This window comes from Miscanthus floridulus, chromosome 7, assembly GCF_019320115.1.
Source record: "Miscanthus floridulus cultivar M001 chromosome 7, ASM1932011v1, whole genome shotgun sequence".
NCBI lineage: Eukaryota > Viridiplantae > Streptophyta > Magnoliopsida > Poales > Poaceae > Miscanthus > Miscanthus floridulus.
This window is the reverse complement of record NC_089586.1, coordinates 124,664,701-124,684,962: the sequence shown is the minus strand read 5'-3', so window position 1 is coordinate 124,684,962 and position 20,262 is coordinate 124,664,701. Positions and strand designations below refer to the sequence as shown.

At 46.9% G+C, this 20,262-nt stretch overlaps 1 protein-coding gene and 1 long non-coding RNA gene across 2 annotated transcripts; both read right to left on the bottom strand.

Moving 5' to 3' along the window:
• Positions 1-13,483: 13,483 nt before the first annotated feature.
• Positions 13,484-15,892, bottom strand: LOC136467845 (uncharacterized). The gene is made up of 8 exons (XM_066466638.1): positions 15,794-15,892; positions 15,182-15,284; positions 14,948-15,027; positions 14,514-14,843; positions 14,258-14,331; positions 14,132-14,174; positions 13,970-14,038; positions 13,484-13,741 (listed from the first exon to the last, which is right to left on the bottom strand). The coding sequence occupies exons 1-8, from the start codon at positions 15,860-15,862 to the stop codon at positions 13,727-13,729; spliced, it is 783 nt and encodes a 260-aa protein (XP_066322735.1). The 5' UTR covers positions 15,863-15,892; the 3' UTR covers positions 13,484-13,726.
• A 1,668-nt stretch (positions 15,893-17,560) lies between these two features.
• On the bottom strand, positions 17,561-19,165 carry LOC136467846 (uncharacterized). The gene is made up of 2 exons (XR_010761643.1): positions 18,733-19,165; positions 17,561-18,049 (listed from the first exon to the last, which is right to left on the bottom strand). It is a non-coding gene; the product is annotated as an uncharacterized lncRNA (long non-coding RNA).
• Between the last annotated feature and the right edge of the window lie 1,097 nt (positions 19,166-20,262).

Genomic DNA, 20,262 nt, shown 5'->3' with positions numbered 1-20,262 from the left:
TCTCTTCATCTGAGCCCCCCTCCTCATCCTCCTTCTCTGGATCTGAGCCCTCCTCCCCCTCCTCCTCCTCTGGATCTGAGGGACGCGACTATTGCTAGGGTTCCGGCGAGCTCTGGGGTCCTATTCCCTCCTCCCTCCGGTGAGCTCGAAGGTGATGTGCCAGGGGCTGTTTTTGCATGCTTTTTTTTTGCTGTTTCTCCCATGTTGCAATGGTTTTTTTGGATGTTGCAATAGATGATTTTTGAATGTTGCAATGTGATTTTTGATTCGTTGCAACAGATGTTTTTGCGATGTTGTAGTACTACTGCTTGAGATATTGCAGTACATAATTTTCGATGTTGCAGCACATATTTTTCGATGTTGCAGTACATGTTTTTCGATGTTGCAGTACATGTTTTTCGTTGTTGCAGTACATATTTTTTTTATGTTGCAACACATACTTTCCGATGTTGCAGTACATATTTTTCGATGTTGCAGTACATGTTTTTCGATGTTGTAGTACATATTTTTCCGATGTTGCAGTGCATATTTTTTATTGTTGCAGTACATATTTTTCGATGTTGCAGTGCAAGTTTTTCAATTTTGCACTACATATTTTTGTGACGTTGCATTATTTATATCCCGATGTTGCACTATATAGTTTTTCCATATATTTGTAATGTTGTACTTGAAGTGTTTCGTGCTCTTTTGGGACAGGGGCGCGGTGGGAGAATGGGGTGCATTGGGAACTGTGGGGAGCTAGTACATAAGTGGGCTTCAATCCCGGTTGGGAACTGGTTTTAGTCCTGATTTTTCAACCAGGATTGCGGATCCGAGACTAAAGGCCAGGATCTTTAATCCGGGGTCATGCAACCGTGACTAAAGCCCATCATCGTCCTCGAAACTAAAAGAATAGTTTAAATCCTGGGAGATCGCTCTTGCTGTGCGTGAGATTCAAACCCAAGACCCCCTGTCTCGCACGTAGCTTCCTTACCAACTCAACTGAACACCACATCTAACAAGTTCTGGACGCTCTCCTTTTGAATTCACCCGTGGAGGGCCTTTAGTCCCGGGTGAGAGACCTTTAATTCGGGTTTGTAACACCAACTGGGATTAAAAGGTTACCCTTCGGTCCCGGTTGGTGTTACCAACCGGAACTAAAGGGTGACATTTAGTTTCAGTTGGTGTTACCTACCGGGATAAAATGGCCTTCAATGCCTATGAAATTTAGATCCGGGATTAATGCTCACATTGATCCCAGATCTCAACACAACCGAGACTAAAAGTGCGAACCGAGAGTCTTTTCTCTGTTAGTGGCTCTGTGTATCTGCCGCGTATACCTGCTTCGGATATGTGGGCTCTCGTGCGAGTTAGTGCGGGCTCGCGGCGCGGTCTAGCCCACAGGATCGCTGGGACCGAAAAGATGAATCAGACAAGAGACAGCGTCTTCTACCGCTTCACTCGATCTCTCCTCCGGTGCTCACCACGGCGAGGCCTCTCCCACGAGTGCCGTGCGTGGCTGAACTCGTCGCCTGTCAGAGGAAAGCAAGCCACGTCACATACAGATCAGCGGGCTGGCTTTATTTCTCTTGGATGCACGCACAACAAACCGTGCGAGGGCCATGAGAGCGACGACGTGTTTTCTCTCCCGTGGCCTGTAGGCTTCCTCACTCGGCTGGCACTCGCATGATCCTGGAATGAAGAAAGCTAACAATAACAAGCGTTACAGGTTCTTCTGTCGTCGCGGCGCCACCGTCCACCGTCACCCCGTGCGTGACCAGGCTCTCCCTCTTCATGCTTGTCACTGCCAATTCTGCTACACATCATTTCGCATCTCCCCCAGATGATCCCAAACTCTCCAGACCTATAAATACGTGCTTTGTCATCAGGATCGATCAGCAGCTAGTAGTATGAGTGTATGACAGTGAGGTATCTGTAACAATCCATCGATCAAGAGATGATGCCGAGGCAGGGCGTCGACAAGAAGCCCCTGAGTAGCACAATCCTCCGGTGCGCGTTCGTCGGGGGCGATAAGCGCGGCGGGTTCATGGGCGAGCAGCTCAGGTACCCCTGCAAGCTGAGGCGGCACATCTGCGCCACGTGCGGGATGCACCGCGGCGAGCACGGCAGGCCCAACGCGGGCATCAGGGACGAGCACCTGCCGCCGCGCAAGCGATCCAGAAGGCTGGGAGAGATCCAGCTGCTGGACCTCGGCGGCGGCAAGGACGACGACAAGAGGGAGGGGCAGACTTGGACTGCTGGCGACGCGATCGTCAAGGGGAAGCGGGGGGCCAAGAGAAGGCGCGCGGTGTGGTGTGAGCTTTGAAAGTTTGAATAAGCGTGGTACGCTGCGAAGCCAAGAGTCTAATCGGCGCTGCCATTTTTTTTGTGCACTTATGTGCTGTCCACTGTTCTAGTTGCGTGGGTCGGTGGGTAGCGTTTCTTGTCATGTGGTTTTTAGACTCGGTTTCTACTTAGAAAACTGGTTAAAACTTTTATTTTTTTTCTAATAATCAAATTTATGTTGCTAGTTGTGCTACTCATCAGCTTGGAAATTTGTTTATTAGTACTCTTTTCATTAACTAAAAAAGAGAAAAAAATAGTTCGATGTTACTTTTTCCTTAATGCTTTGACTCCTAACCAAAACAGGAAGCAAATCTCAAAAAAAAGAAGAAGAAGAAGCAAACACATGAAGTTTTCTAGATCTTCGGATAAAAAATCTAACCTCGAGGAGCATGCATGTCGCTTCATGACTCTCCTGTCCGCTCTTCTTCTCTCATTCTCGATGGCTCCCCACCATGCCAAGCTCTCCACTTGTGGCATCCTCGTTCCACCCATTTTCCCATCTCAGATGGCTCCTTGCCACCACGGCGCCACCTCCGGTTAACGTGCTAACCTATTTTGTCATGACACGACCCACCTTTATCTTACCCCACCCCCTTCCCCACTGCAATGCACTTCACATTGTAATATTCTAACTACACAGAGAGGAATTTATGAGGGCAGGAAAAGACCTACAATATCTTACCATACCTCCATCTTGCAAAGAATGTTATTTTAGTTTTGTCCTAAATCAAATAATTTCAAATTTTTTAAAAAATACTAATATTTATGTAGATTCATCATGAAGCATACTTTTAAATTATATCTATTTTGTACTATAAATGTTATACTTCCTTATATAAACTTAATATAGCTAGACCTAGGAGGCTAGGAAGACTAGGATGAAACTAAAATGATACCTTTTGTGGCATGGAAAAGATAGTATTAATACACCCTACACTACAGTTGTCTCGACCACAGAAAAGTATATTACTATATTATATTACTTTTGAGAAGGAAAAGAAAGATATGCTCACACCTTACACCATACATGGAATTTTGGTTGTACGGATTCATTGTAACATTTCTTAGAGGGAAAACATTTGAGTCTATTTTTTTATCCTATAACTTTGTTTTATTTTTGTCGGGTTCATAAACCTGGGGTCCTCATGGACCTGCTTCCCAGCAAAAGCTCGGCCCAGCAGATGACGCTGCAAATGACGCGTAACTCCTGGGCCAGCCCAAAAACCTAACGATAGGCCAGAAGGACGATCCAGTCTCCGACCGAAAGGCCTAGCCAAGGAGGAACCGCGCTCGCTTTCTGACTCCGGCCCGCCTCTACGACCGGAAGGTCTGGCCAAGGAGGAACGACGCTCGTTTCCGTCGCCTCCGACTCCGGCCCGCCTCTCCGACTAGAAAGCCTGGCCAACTCGCCTCCGACTTCGGCGCCTTCCAACTCTGGCCCGCCTCTCCGACCGGAAGGCCTGGCCAAGGAGGATCAACACTCGACTCCGACTCTGGCCCACCTCTCCGACCGGAAAGCCTGGCCAAGGAGGAACGACGCTCGCTTCCGACTCTGACCCGCCTCTCCGACTGGAAGGCCTGGCCAAGGAGGAACAACGCTTGCTTCCGACTCTGACTCGCCTCTCCGATCGGGAGTATATCGAACTCTGCTTACAGCTCTCCTCCGACCAGGAGGCCGAAGTCGACTGGGGAACGACCGACCAGGGACGCCCGCTCGGTGAAGACTTAGGAAACGGACAGAGCAAGTAAGGCAGGGCGCTCCGGTCAACCGCAATATCAAGGGCCATACCCTGCACACCTGCAGGACAGTACTGTCAGGCCATGTCAGAAGGATGCACCGCAACCTTCTAGACATGTTAGAACATGAACAATGTTGTGGGCGTCGACATTTATTCTACAACATGGTAGGCGTCGACATCTGCCATACCAGAAGAAGACGATGGAACCGACCACATGCATCTGAACATCAACAGTGTTGTGGACGCTGACAAACCGCCTTGTACCCGACGGCATGGGCGACAAGACTAGGTAGCACGTACGCACTCTTTCTCTCACACTCTCTCTTGTAAAGCCATCCCCTTCATCTATAAAAGGGGATGCACTCCCTCCAAAAGGAGGACAATTCGACCACCAGGATCAAGACACGAACGATTCGAACAACCTACGATTTGAACGATTCCAATAGAGCACACGCTCAAATACTTAGCGCCTGTAGGAGCTCCCGTCTCTCTCGGCCCTTCGGCCTAGAGTCTGACCGGACCTCTTACACCCCCCATCTTACTCCCTCTCGTTTGTAACCCTACAACAAACTTCGAGCACCTGGGCTCAGGAATATAGTCACTAACCGACTCAAACTGGACGTAGGGCACGTTGCCTGAACCAGTATAAACCTTGTATCATTGAGTGTTAGGCCACATCCGATCAAAACGTATGGCAAAACTACAAACATTTACGTGCTGGTCACTTTCTGCACCGACAATTTTGAACATGGATGGGAGCCTTCAAGGTTACAAGAAATTGAGCAGAGATTCTATTTGCTAAGCATCCTAGCTGGAATGTTAATTATTCATTACAAAAAATGTACGAAAATACTTAATTCCACAAGCGCATGATTTAACTCTCGGCATGTAAACAGAAAAAGGTACAACAATAATGGAGAGAGAGAAATTAAAGAACTCACCTTTTGTTGACAACAAAGTTCGCCAGTGTTAGGTTTCGAGGGTTATGGTTCAGGGTTTTCTGTGTGGGTAGGAGGGTGTCCATGGCTTCAAGACTTAGAAGGGATCGTCGAGGAGGACACCAGACCGACAACGGTTGTGGAAGAGATAGTAGCAGGGCAGGGCGACAGAACCTTCGCCTCCTAGGACGGTGGGAGATGACAGTGGAACGGTGCAAGTGGTGGGGAATCAGTCAGAGAAGGAGGATTTGACTTGGGTTTAGCGACAATCGTGGCATCGCCTTAGCCAAGCGGGATGGGGCGGGGGTCTTGGATTTTGGGAGGGCCACGGGGAGGGCGGCTGTAGTGGGGCAGGCGAAGACAGTGGAGGGAGGGCGTGGATGAGAAAGGAGATAAGATATAGAGAGACAAGAGAGTGAGCAGGCGTGGTGTGTGGGTGGGGGCACAGGCATGCTCTAGTAAGCCCAAAAAATGTACATCTCTACTTGAAAAAAAATTGTGAATGGGTGGCCTTTTGAGGTACTAGACGTCTACTTAGTGAAGTATGGGCCTGTTGATGTCCACGAGGAAAGTCCAGTTCGTGCAGCTTCGGTAATGGGTCTCAACATGCTTTATTGAACTATTTGGGCCATGTGTGCTTAGGAGGAGGACGTCGGCTTTGCTAAAAAAAGGCAGGAGGACATCGGCATGTCGTTCTCAAGTTTTGCTTCCCTGCGACCCTACTGCAGAGCCGTGGACATGTTACTTGTTGGATATAATATGGGCTTGGCCCATATAATATTTAATAAATCAAATAAAACACTATGGTACGTAACATTAAGAGCCGGCCCGAGGCCGTGGCGAGGCAGGCAGGCGGCGAGCGGGCGGACGTGGCCAGTCATTTGCCACTTAATCCACATAATCATGGGAGTTACTTCCTTTGATGGTGAGGTGAACTGATTGCGTTAGTTACCGTCCTTTCCGCTTCCGCTTCTCCATCTCCTGGGATTCTCCGCTGCCTTTCTCCCTTCCCGTCATAGCCATATATCTGTAGTCCTCCTCCGTCAGTCCAGATCTCCGTCTTCCGCAACCGCTCCTGAGAGAAACCACATCTCAGCAGCCTTCTGGCTTCCCCATCCCGTACCTCTGCGCGCACGGAGTAGCGGGAGAGCAGGTGCCTTCGGAACCCTCGTCCGCCTGAGAACCTTGCACGGGGTGTGTGGCGATTAGGTTTTTGGGGAGCAATCCACGACTGCTCGTACGTATGCCTTCTTTCTGGTGACAATCGCTCTCGGAACCCATCTTCTTCCCGGTGATTGACTGTGGAACAGCAAGGCGTCTTCTTCCTGGCGATCCGTTCATGGGACTGCACTGCGAACATCGTCCTACATCGACTGTGGTCTGCGACTTTGAGCAACGCACTATGTCGACTAGTGCAAATGGATCATCCAAAGCCCTCGGCATGGGACCCTCCGCTAGGTATACTCTAATCTATGTGATTACTGTAATTTGTGCTTTTTCTGTATTCATCTGTATGTTATCTCTGCATGTTGTAGCGCTCGTTAGAGATATACACATGCACATATATGCCATCACGAACCTGCTGATGTTATTTTTTTGGATTAAACTGATAATGAAAATGCCTAAAATTATCTAACATTCCAAAAATCTAATGTTAGGCAATTTTTTGTCAGTGGTTTTACTGCTGCTTTGATGCCAAATAATTTTAATGGCAAGAATTTCATGATATGGCGTGCCAAGATGGTATTGTGGTTGACTGCGATGAACTGCTATCACGCCGCACAGGGAAAGCCTGAACAATTTACTCCTGAGGAGGAGCAAAAGTTCTTGGTTGCCAATAACCTGTTTTGAGGCGCCGTGATTAGTGCACTTCATCCTAAGTATGAGAAAAACTACATATCTTACACATCAGGCAAAGAGTTATAGGATGCTCTTGAGGCAAAGTTTGGAGTTTCTGATGCTGGCAGTGAGTTGTACCTTATAGAGCAACTGTATGACTACAAAATGGTTGAAAACCGTTCTATGGAGGAACGGGCTCATGAGATACAGACGCTAGCAAAGGAACTAGAACATTTTCCATGTTTGTTGCCTGACAAGTTTGTGGCTGGCGATATAATCGCTAAGCTGTCACCTTTTTGTAGGGATTTTGCTACTTCTCTAAAACACAAGAGACAGGAGTTTAGCGTGGCTGAACTTATCAAATCTCTTGATATTGAGGAGAGGGCGAGAGCAAAAGACAACTGTGGAAAAGGAGTTGAGTCTTCCGCTGCCAATATGGTGCAGAAGAAAAACTCATTTGCATCCCATAATAAAAAGAAGAAGAACATGCAAGAGAACAACAATGCAAAGCTTAAGCAAACTGCACAGATTAAGAAGAAAAATAACAAGAAAGGTGGAGGTTGCTTTGTTTGCGGGAGTGATGAGCATTGGGCAAGTGCGTGCCCAGACCGCAAATATAAGCAAGAAAAGAAATCAGCAAACATGGTGATTAGTGAGACTAGAGGAGGAACATCTAGGTATGGTAATTCTTTACCTTTTGTTCTCTCAGTTTGTCTTTCACCTAAGTGGTGGATGGACAACAGTGCTAATATTTATGTGTGTGCTGATGTTTCTTTGTTTACTTCCTATCAGGCCAGCAGGACTGGAGCCTTATTGATGGGAAACAGTTCGTATGCGCGTGTTCTTGGTGCTAGTACGGTCGTTCTGAAGTTTACTTCAGGAAAGACGGTGCTATTAAAGAACATGCAACATGTCCCCTCCATCAAGAAGAATCTTGTTAGCGCTTCTCAGATGTGCCGCGATGGCTTTAAAATTATGCTTGAGTTCAATAAGTGTTATTGTGTCGAGACATGAAACATTTATTGGAAAATGTTATGATTGTGGAGGCTTGTTCCGCTTATCTTTGGTTGATGATGTGTGTAATAAAGTGGTGAACAATGTTAATGTTTCGGATGAGTCGAATATATGGCATTCACGACTTTGTCACATTAATTTTGGCTGTCTTACGCGGCTTATAAATCTGAATTTAATCCTAAAATTTAACTTAGTTAAAGATTCTAAGTGCCAGGTATGTGTGCAATCGAAGCAACCATGCAAGCCTCACAAGGCTGCTGATGCGAGGAACTTGGCACCATTAGAACTCGTTCATTCTGATTTATGTGAAATGAATGGCGAATTAACTAAAGGCGGTAGAGGATACTTCATGACATTTATAGATAATTGTACTAGATTTTGCTACGTGTATTTATTGAAAACTAAGATGAAGCGTTGCATTATTTTAAAGTTTATAAAGCTGAGGTAGAAAATCAACTTGAGAAGAAAATCAAGTGTTTGCGGTCCGATCGCGGGGGAGAATATTTCTCAAATGAATTTTCTGAGTTTTATGCGGTGCATGGAATTATTCATGAGAGGACGCCACCATACTCACCACAGTCCAATGGGATTGCAGAGAGAAAGAACCACACTCTAACTGATTTGGTTAATGCCATGTTAGAGACTGCAGGACTATCTAAGGAATGGTGGGGTGAGGCTTATTGGCAGTATGTCATGTCCTAAATAGAGTACCCACAAAGAACAAAGAAATTACACCATTCGAGGAATGGGAGAAGAAGAGATTAAATCTCTCTTACCTGCAAACTTGGGGTTGTTTGACAAAGGTGAATGTGCCAATAAACAAAAAGCGAAAGCTTGAATCAAAGACTGTTGATTGTGTTTTCCTTGGTTATGCTATTCACAACGTGGGTTATAGATTTTTAATCATAAATTCTAGTGTTCCTAAGATGGCTGTTGATACAATCATAGAATCTAGAGACGCTACATTTTTTGAGAATGAGTTTCCCATGAAAAATGCACCTAGCACGACTGGTCATGAATCTAAAATTCCCCATGAGCATGAAAATTTTACTCCGATAGTACAAACTGAGGAACCCTATATGCAAAATCCTAAGGAGGATGACACTATAGTCACTAGAAAGAGTAAGAGACAAAGGACTGCAAAGTCTTTTGGTGATGACTATATTGTGTACCTTGTGAATGATACATCAACAACCATTGAAAAGGCCTATTTCTCTCCTAATGCTAACTTATGGAAGGAAGCAGTACAGAGTGAGATGGATTCTGTTATGTCTAATGGAACTTGGGAAATAGTTGATCGTCCCTATGGGTGCAAGCCTATAGGGTGTAAATGGGTGTTCAAGAAAAAGCTTAGGCCTGATGGTATTATCGAGAGGTACAAGGCAAGGCTTGTGGCCAAGGGTTATACTCAAAAGGAAGGTGGGGATTTCTTTGATACTTATTCACCGGTTGCCCGATTAACCACAATTCAAGTTTTGCTTTCCCTGGCAGCCTCTTATAGTCTCATCGTTCATCAAATGGATGTTAAGACAACTTTCCTAAACGAAGAGTTGGAGGAGGAGATCTATATGGATCAGCCGGATGGATTTGTAGCAAATGGTCAAGAAGGCAAGGTGTGTAAGTTATTAAAGTCATTATATGGCCTAAAACAAGCTCCTAAGCAGTGGCATGAGAAGTTCAACAGAACTTTAACATCTATTGGCTTTGTTGTGAATGAAGCTGACAAATATGTGTACTATCGGTATGGTGGAGGTGAATGAGTCATTTTGTGCTTATATGTTGATGACATACTGATCTTTGGATCCAGCCTCAAAGTGATTGAGGAGGTGAAGGAATTCTTAACTAATAATTTTGAGATAAAAGATTTGGGAGAGGCTGATGTTATTCTTAATATCAAGCTTCTGAGATAAGGTGATGGTGGGATAACTCTGTTACAATCTCACTATGTGGAGAAGGTGTCGTGTCGCTTTGGGTTTAGTGACTGTGCAACTGCTCCTACACCTTATGACCCTAGTGTGCTACTGAGGAAAAATCAGAGAAGCAAGGGATCAGTTGAGATATTCCCAGATCATTGGTTCGCTCATATATCTTGCTAGTGCAACAAGGTCTGACATCTCATTTGTTGTGTGCAAGCTGAGCCAGTTTGTGTCAAACCCGGGAGATGATCACTGGCGTGCTCTTGAGAGAGTAATGCGCTATCTAAAAGGCACCATGAGCTATGGTATTTATTATACCGGACATCCAAAAATGCTGGAAGGCTATTATGATGCCAACTAGATCTCTGATGCTGATGAGCTTTATGCCACAAGTGGATATGTGTTTTCGCTGGGAGGCGACGCTGTTTCCTGAAAGTCTTGCAAGCAGACTATCTTAACAAAGTCTACAATGGAAGCAGAACTCACAGCATTAGACACCGCTGGCCCTGAGACCGAGTGGCTTCGTGATCTCCTTATAGATTTATCGGTTATTGAAAAACCCATACCGGCTATTTCTATGAACTGTGATAACCAGATTGTGATTACGAAGGTTAACAGTTCTAAGGATAACATAAAGTCCACAAGGTATGTTAAGAGACGACTAAAATCTGTCAGAAAATTGAGAAACTCCGGAGTAATAGCGTTGGACTATGTTCACACGTCTAATAATCTAGCAGATCAGTTCACTAAGGGTCTGTCACGTAATGTGATAGAAAGTGCATCGAGAGAGATGGGTTTGAGACCCACTTAAAAATTTACTATAGTGGTACCATATTCTATGTAATCGGAGATCCCGTGAAGTAAAATGGTAAAACAAACTAGTAGTAAATTATGAGGAAAGATCCTTAGCAAGATTCATTTCTGGTGCGTATCTTTCATATCTATAAGGCAGGTTGATTTTTACCTTAATGTATTCCAAGTGGCTTGCTAAAGTAAAGATGTTGTCCTATAGAACATCTTTTGAGGAACACACTTATATGAGTCAAACTGCTAGTCACAGTCTATGAGATTTGGGTGATATCTAAATACTCATAAAAGGCACTGGAGTATGACTTATATGCTTCAAATAGAGAGGATGCCTTTTGCAGCCAAGTATCAGCTAAGGACTTTAGTGACATTTACCTCACACAAAACTGGCAATTCAAGGCTTAGTCCATTGTTCAGTTGTGACTGAGTGAAACTATTGCTCTAGATGGATGTTCAACTTAACAGTCTCCATCGAAACACTGGTATATAAAAGAAATATGATTCTAAGACTACTTTGTTACAAACCTTAGAGTTTGGTGGGGATTGTTGGATATAATATGGGCTTGGCCCATTAATATTTAATAAATCAAATAAAACTCTATGGTACGTAATATTAAGCGTTGTATGGTTTAATACCATACCGGATTTTGACTGAACGTTGACTCAGCTTATATGGTTGGAAATTATTCATCTTAATTGAGAAGCTAAGAAAAGGACATAGGCGTGCCACGCGCGCGCGCCGCCACCGGTCGGCCGAGGCCGTGGTAGGCGGGCGGCGAGCGGGCGGGCGTGGCCAGTCTTTTGCCACTTAATCCACATAATCACGAGAGTTACTTCCTTTGATGGTGGAGACGAACTGATTGCGTCAGCTATCGTCCTTTCCGCTTCCGCTTCTCCGTCTTCTTGGATTCTCCGCTGCCTTTCTCCCTTCCTGTCGCAGCCATATATCCGTAGTCCTCCTCTGTCAGTCCAGATCTCCGTCTTTCGCAAAAGCTCCTGAGAGAAACCGTCCTTTCCGCTTCTGCTTCTCCGTCTCCTTGGATTCTCTGCTGCCTTTCTTCCTTCCCGTCGCAGCCATATATCTGTAGTCCTCCTCCGTCAGTCCAGATCTCCGTCTTTCGCAACCGCTCCTAATAGAAACCATATCTCAGCAGCCATTTGGCTTCCCCGTCCCTTACCTCTGCTCGCACGGAGTAGCGGGAGAGCAGGTGCCTCCGGAACCCTCGTCCGCCTGAGAACCTTGCACGGGGTGTGCGGCGATTAGGTTTTTGGGAAGCGATCCGCGACTGCTCGTCCACGTACGTCTTCTTCCTGGTGACAATCGCTCTCGGAACCCGTCTTCTTCTCAGTGATTGACTGCGGAACAACAAGGCGTCTTCTTCCTGGTGATCCGTTCGTGGGACTGCACTGCGAACATCGTCCTGCATCGACTGTGGTCCGCGACTTCGAGCAACGCACTATGTCGACTAGTGCGAATGGATCCTCCGATGCCCTCGGCATGGGACCCTCCGCTGGGTACACTCTAATCTCTGTGATTACTGTAATTTGCGCTTTTTCTGTATTCATCTGTATGTTATCTCTGCATGTTGTAGCGTTCGTTAGAGATATACACATGCACATATATGCCGTCACGAACCTGCTGATGTTATTTTTCTGGATTAAACTGATAATAAAAATGCCTAAAATTATCTAACATTATTACTTGTCTTCACAGCTTCGATCACGTATTCACATCGCCTCCAATAATGTGCTCCCTGCTATGCCATGTGAACCAACCAACATTCGATAGATTCCCACCGCCCACCGGGATCAGCCAGCCCGTAGCGGTGCACCATGCCAGAAAGCCAGGAAGGGGGGATTCTTCGAAGAAACGAGAATTAACCAAGTCGTGAATGGAGCAGAGGAAATTTCCAGGAAAGCATCGTCGCATCGACCGTGCGTCATTAGCCGTACGTAGCACGGCCAAGACGTGTTTGGCAATGGCATGGTCGTCTCGTGTTCTCAAATCTCAAGCAGTTCTCGACGAAAGCCATACCGAGCGAGTACTACAAACCCTTTTGCTTGCCCTCCTATCTTATCTAAAAAGAACAAATCCTTCTTGCCGTCATCAACTACCCTGGAGCTCTGTTTTGGTCAGCGATCGCGCTCGTGGCATGGCACGGCTAGAGTTTATAGAGGTCGCTTTCGTGGGGGCGTTCCGCGAAGGCGCGAACCATCGTATGCATCGCGGTGATCAAGCCATCAACGACACGTCCACTGCCACTCCAGGACAACTAGACCCATCGCTTTCACCAACAAATCAGTTGCCCAGTTGAACGCATCAACGATTCAACGACACGTCCACTGCCACCTCGCTCTATATAATCAACAAGATCACCCATCAGGTTGGCTCACACAGCCTGTAATAACTTAATAAGGCGCCCTTTGTCTGTTCGCCCTTCGCCGAGTCTGCGTCGTCCGAAATCGACCGTGGCACATCCGATGGCTCGCGATGACGCTGGCAATGCCAACAAAGAGGCTGTGGACTCCGGCGGTCCGGAGCCAGAGCAAAATCCCGCCGTTGTCCCAGACGCCGGCGGCCGTGGGCAGCTGCTGCGCGTATCCGCCGCGCCGGCGCCGGCGCCGTTGCCTCGCCTGTTTTTCGCGTTCCTGGCGTGGCTCGTCAGGTGCCTGTCATTGTTCGCGCTGCAGCCTGCAGATGATCCCCTGGTCCCCCGAGATTGAAGCGCCGCCCTTCTGCAGCTCTGCATCTAGCGATACCACCTAGTCTTTCGCGTCTCAGTCAGTCAGTCAGCCAGTCCCCGGCCTCCATTTGCCTCGATGTGTCATGTCACTGGTGCGTAGCCAGCGGCCCCCCATTTGTTTGTTTTGGAAAAATAAGCGATGACTTCTGGTCCTACTACAGTACGTACTATATTAAACATCCAGCTGGGCATTAGTCATTAGCAAAACTGTGTCCATTTGCCAAAAGAAAAAAAAGGAAAACAAGACAAAAATTGTGAATTTAGGCCAAGTACACCATAATACTATAGTAATAAATCACAGTAACAGTTGCCTTCATGACAATATGCTGTGGAATCTTGTGGCGTAAGTGGGCATAATGCTCGGTGGTCGCTTAAATGGTTGTTGCATTGTAAAGTCTTAAGTCTTAATAGTCGCCATCCTGCATATATTTAGAAAGAAGAGCATCAGCAGCGCACTTGTGCTAGAGATAACTGAAACTCCCACAATATTATTCATTCATGAATTTCATATAATAGAGCACGTAGCAAATAGTAGTAGTACAAGCAATGCCAAAAATACCAGCAATTCTGGTAGTGACATAATTTTCTATGAGATTTGCCAATCTCATGCAACAAAATATCACACCAGTAAGTATACAGCCACAAACCTCTAGTTTGGACTTAGCTTCAGAGTCAAATGTCTTGCACAAAATCTCATAGCTTTTTTCAAGTCCTATCTGTGAAAAATGAAGAGATCCATGTAAATCATGATAACAATATGCAAATTTCTTATTCTTTTGAAAAGCTATGTTATATCGGTAAACTGAAACCTGAGGATCCACTCGGGATGGTGAGGTACTGGATATTACATATCTACAAGAGAAAAAGAATTAGCTCAAAGCAAAGCAGTAGCCATAAGATTAAGTAACTAGAAGGTAAGCAACTAGTTAGTGTACCTCAACTTAGTATAGAAATCCATAGCTAGTGTGTTAGCTTTCTGAACGGTTAGCATCACAGCTCCCATTTGGTTCTGCATGCATATACAATCACAATGTGTCATTCTGGATTATCATTTATGGTCACATGTCAAGATAGTGACTGAACTAACACATGCCAGTGGAAAGGAAAATAGTGCAATAACAGTGATGCCATGACCTAATATTCAGAAGATTGTAATAATAAGTAGGCAGGATCATGAATAGATCATATTACCTTGCATGCTATCTGTTCAACCAACTGGATCATAAACTTCCCCAGCCCCTTGCCCTGGGCAGAAGGCTCCATTTGCAGCTCATACACGTAAACAACAGGCAGCTCCTCTTCCACAACAAATCTATAGTGTACAAAACCAAGCAAGCAGCTTTCAGTACATGCTGCATGCATATGTTCCGCCTCGGCGTCTTGCTTCATGGAATTTTCAGGAATAAACCCATTTGAATATTGCTTAGTCAAGATGTATCGCGCTTCTGGGGCTACCATTTCCCGGCGCTTAATTTTCTCTTCTGACGGCCACTCTGGTCCATATGGTTTCTCCATGTTAACCTATATTTGTTTACTAACATTACATTCAGAGTGGTGACATGTAATAGCTAAATGTCTATGTGGAATGCAAAGAATGGACTACAGTGAAAACAAATGAATGTAACCTTCAGAAGATTTTGGATGTACTTCCTCGTTGGTAATGTAAGCTGATCCCCACGTCCGGACTCCATGTAGACTGAGAGACCTAGATATCAGGAAAAATGAGCTTGCTGTGATGCATTCACCCTCAGAACAAGCAGACAGAAAAATCAATAAGCACTATGCTTAATTGTATCTGCAAAGGACTAATTTGGCACTCAGTTTTGTTTTGCTGGATTTGGGAAGATAGTGTATGCTACCATTTTTCTGATACTTATGAAATGCTGGAAACTGCTCTAGATGATCCTTCACAGCTACAGCTTTCTTTATACGTTCCTCGACCGCCTTCTTTCTCCCCAATATCTATCCAATAGAATGAATCAGGGACCATGCCTAACCCACTATTCATTGCTGTCAGTACAAGAGAAAAGGAAACCTGAAAGTGACAAAAGATAATGTTGCCAAACACAAGATCAGCAATTCAGCAGGAAAACAGCACGGGTGCGTTAAAGTTGACTCTACCAGCTATTTCAGATTATTCACCATACGATCTTATGCTGCAGTTACATTACATTCTGCGTGGGAATACATGAACTTTCAGCAACTCCCAGCTTCGCACCGCCTCCGTAACCCTACGAGGCTACGACCAGGCTATTTAAGACGCCCTTTGGAATAAAGGAAACTTGCTAACCATCCAAATAGCAAGCGCAATCATACAACACCGGCCAATTGGTTAGAAGAATGCACTGGCCATGGCCAGGAATTCGACTAGGTAGGGCAGGGTCGCAGGGAAAGGGAGCGGAGCGCTGCCAGCCCAGTCAAGATTCGAGAATAGGATGAAAGGGAAGAGATAAAAGAGAGAAGAGACGGACCTCCTTCCTACTCGGCCTCTTCTCCACGCCGCTGCTGATCCGGGGTCTCTTGTTCTGCGCCGTTGCCATTGCCTTCTCGCCTCCTTGCTCTGTGACTGTCTGGGCAGCAGAGGCGCCGCAATGGGGAACGAGGCTCGGGACGGATGATCGCATGGAAAAAGGAAATGGAACTGCTGGGCTCTAAGGCCCAAAATAGATGCTTTGTTGTCCTATTCATGGGCCTTTTGCAAGATTCATAAGCTTTTTTTTTATAGGTTCATAAGCTTTTCTTGGGCTAGAGGCCTAGAGTCTAGAAGCTAATCAGGCCATTAGGGAGATTTGTTGCAGTTAGAGCCAGTGCCGTAGTTATCTATATATAATAACTACTACGTTTAAGTCTAAAAAAACCTACTATGTTTATATAACTCATTGTTCGCCTTAAATAACATTTGGGAAAGGCGCGCCCGGACATTCGGACGAGGGCTTGCGTCCGAACGCCCTCACGCGCACGCCTGCTTCACGTGGGGTCCCGCGCTGCTCCGTGTTCCATGCCCGCTTCGTGTTCCACGCCCGCTTCTATCCGCGCTTGCGGCTCGCGCCCCTCCACACCAATGCGCATGCAGGTGGGCCCAGCAGCTACTGCTGATAGGGTTCACTGCAACATATGCAACATCGGATCTACTTTTGCAACATCTAGAGTAAACATTTGCAACATAGGCACGAAACAGTTGAAACACTTGCAACATACGTCTGAAACACGAGGAAAACACATATGTAGCCATTGCAAAACATATGCAACATCTAGATGAAAAGACTTGCAACATGTGTGAAAACATATCCAATATCCCGATGGAACACTTGCAACATAAGTGTGAAACATATGCAACACCTAGATAAAACACATGCAACATCTGTCTGAAACAGCTGAAACATTTGGAATAGACACTTGCAACAACGTGTGTAGCCATTGCAACATATGCAATATCCCGATCTACTTTTACAACATCCACATAAAACACTTGCAACACGCATATGAAACCTGAAACACTTGAAACATATGCTTGCAACACGCGCTTGCAACATTTGAGGAAAGGAGGGGAGCGTGAGGTACAGCCGGAGAAGCCCGCTTCGGGTCTGGCCACTCCGGATCTCGTGACGTACCGAGCTGAGGTCAAGCGTTGCGGCGACACTGGCGTCGACAGTGGGCACGACCTCCTGGTGGGGAACGATGGCATTAGCAACACCTTGACGTGCGCGAGGGATGGGGCACGGCGCGACGAGGGATGGAGCACAGCACGGCGGTAGACGTGGCGTGGCTCGATGCGGGATGGGGGCACCGCCACGAGGCGGCTTTGGGCGGGCGGACAGCGTGGTGAGCCGCGACGAGCGAAGCAAGGAGTTGGGGATTTCTGTCGGCTGTCACAGTGTAGATGGAGTAGATAGAGGAGAGAGCGTAGATGAGCCTGTTGGACCATCGCTGTGCTGGAGCTAGCACGGAGCAGAATGTCCAATTTTTGTAAGATTCCGGACGTATGTTTTTGTAGCATTACCGATAACATTTAAACGAAAAACAGAGACCAATTGTATCATTTAGACCCTAAACAATACATCAAATGGTTTAACCCAGTAGAGAATAAGGTCGGATGCAGCAAGGCGATTTATGGTTCTAGAGATTCCTCCAGCATCGCTCTCCCTCCGTCCTTCACGTTCCACGGCTGCAGCACCAACCAACAACCAACATTCTCACCGGTCACCGCGCCCACGACAACATAAGTGTAGAGTAGCACAAGAGGAGCCCAGGCAATATGCGTCTGCATGTTCCACAACACACGGTTCAAGAACGACTAGTTGCTACAAAGGTGGCACAAAGATGCCATAACGGCGTCCTAGTCCACTGATGCTGATACTGCAATAGGAGTATCAGCTTATACCCAACAAGGAACAGATCGACAGGGCTGTATCGCCCTATCAATTTTATCACCAATTAATACTACTGTTTCCAGGTTACTAGTTCTCGAATGCATGGCGTGCAGATCATGAGTGCCCGAGAGCTTATCGCTTCCTCCTGTTTGTTGGCCACTGTCTCAGGACAAACTGGACAGCTCCCTTCAGAGTGTCACCTTCCGGTCTTCTTTGAAGTTCCATAGCTCCCCCACAGGATAACTGCCTTTAGATTTGTACTTGTTGATCTCAAGCAGCGCCTTTGTCACCAATGCATAGATTTCTTCACAATGTTCTTCTTTGAGCGCTAAGCTTTGCATCATCCTCGATTATTTCCTACATCACAGCATGCACCACTTAGAGTCAAATAAGGTAGTATAGCCCAATGCAGGTTTACAAAACGCAAGGTATCCGAAAAATTGGATAGTGGTCAAGGATGCATGGTTCACTAAATTAAACAGGAAACGAAGGATACAAATATCACTCCCCTAATGAGGCACAGGTCAGCATCCATATCATTGTCTGTACATGACCGTAAGTAGTTACAAACTGAAACAGAAGGTACCCCCCCCCCCCCCCTCCCTTCTTTTTTTTTGTTGAGAGAGAGAGAGGGAGGGGGGGAGAGATAACAAAGTACATGATGTAACACTAAACAATATTCATACAAGATATGGGATCTGATGATTCAGGAAGGAAATTAACAACTTCTACTTGACGTGATAGGATTATTCAGTAACTCAATTATACTTCGCCACACAATAAGTGCAGTTCTATGATTATTTGGGATCGGTGTTATTAGGAAATGGCAAATATGCCCCTATAAAAAGTGTCCCCAGATGCAACCAATTCTTTGGAAACGGAGGGCAACTAAGCCTTCTAGTGCTAGGTAGCCCACAAGCTGAAACACACTTATTTTGAGACAGATTTTGAAAACTAGAATTGCACTTATTGTGGGACGGAAGGAGAAGGCTATAAAGCTAGGGACATGTATGGAAGTAGCTAAAAGTGAAGACTCATACCATCTCCTTTCCATCAACTGTAACAACCCTAAAAGGGTGCCAGTTAGGATTTTTTATTTCAGCCTCCCACTTTGAACAAAGAAAGGCAGCAGTAACTTCTGCATCTTCTGTACGCTCCTTTTGGCATGCCTTTGAAAATGCTTTCAGATCAAGCTCTCCCATTCTCTTGATTCCTATATGTGACTGCCCACCTGAAAGATCAAGCAAGCCCTGTGGAGCATGCCATAGAAAAAAGATGAATAACCATGGAATCTGATGGACAATATTAGTCACATAGATCTTATTGGTGAAACAACATACATTTTCTAACTCTTTGCGAGCTTCTTGCAGTTCAATGTTGCTTTTGCTTTCTTTGATAACCAGAGTTTGGTTAAGTGACTTCATTCCATCCAGTTCTTCTATCTTTTCTTGCAATGCCTCACTCAGCTCATTGATTTTAGGATTAAGTCCACTTTTGGCCCCTCAACTATCATGTTGGTCTAATTTTGACCCTCAACTACAAAACCGTCTAATGTTAGTACCCCAACTGTCAAAACCGTTCACTTTTAGCACCTGGGTGCGGGTGAGGCTGTTTTTGTCCAACGTGGAGCGTTTTTGTCCAATGTGGGGCCCACGCGTCATCGACTCAACCGAACTGCACCGGCGTAGTAGCGGCCGAGGTTGATGTAGGCGACCAGCACCTGCCAGCCGCCGTCGATGGCCACCCCAGAGAGCACCATGGTCGCCGCCAGCAGGTGCGCCACCTTCCCCACGGCCGCCTGCATGTCCCGGTCGCCCGTGAAGAGCACCACGGCCACTAGCCCCATGGCCAGCGACTGCGCCACCACCACCGCCACCGCATCCCACGACGGACCGCTGCGCGTAGACGCCCAGCAGGTCCAGCTGCCCCGCGCCGTACGCTTGCCCACACAGCGTCTCCAGCGCGCTGCCCATCCCAATGAGGAAGCCGAAGGAGAAGGTGGAGACGACGGAGGGGCCCAATCTCACCGTCGCCTTCGACATCCCCACGCACGACGCAGGCGGGGCGAGCGCGTCTTGACGTGGTTTCTAAAGAAAACACAGGCGGCGTAGGGGATGGCCGCCGGGCCACTGCGGCAAGGCGCTTCTTTGCGCAGCGGTGGTGGGGAGCGCGAGGAGGCGGCGCCGGACTAGGCGTTGCTCCACATCGAGCTGACGCAGCTCATCTCGGCACGAGTTCTCGCCATGGGCGGTTTCCTGGACTACCTCCGCTTACGCGCGGTCTGCTCCCACTGGCGCGCCGCCGCCGCCTCCCCGTGTGGCCACGCCCTGCTGGACCCGCGCCGCTGGATGCTCTTCTCGAAGGGTGAGGGAGAGGTGAAGCGGCGGAAGAAGCCGTCGAGGGAGAGCGCGTCCGCGACGTCGTCCTCCTCCTCCTCGGGTGCTCCTACGTCTCCGGCAACGAATCCGGCGGGGGTGGTGAGGAAGGACGGGGAGCGGAGCGCAGTGGAGGTGGCCGGCATCGGTGTTGGGATGGGCCCCGTCCCAAGGCGCTAGACGCGGCGGCGGCGG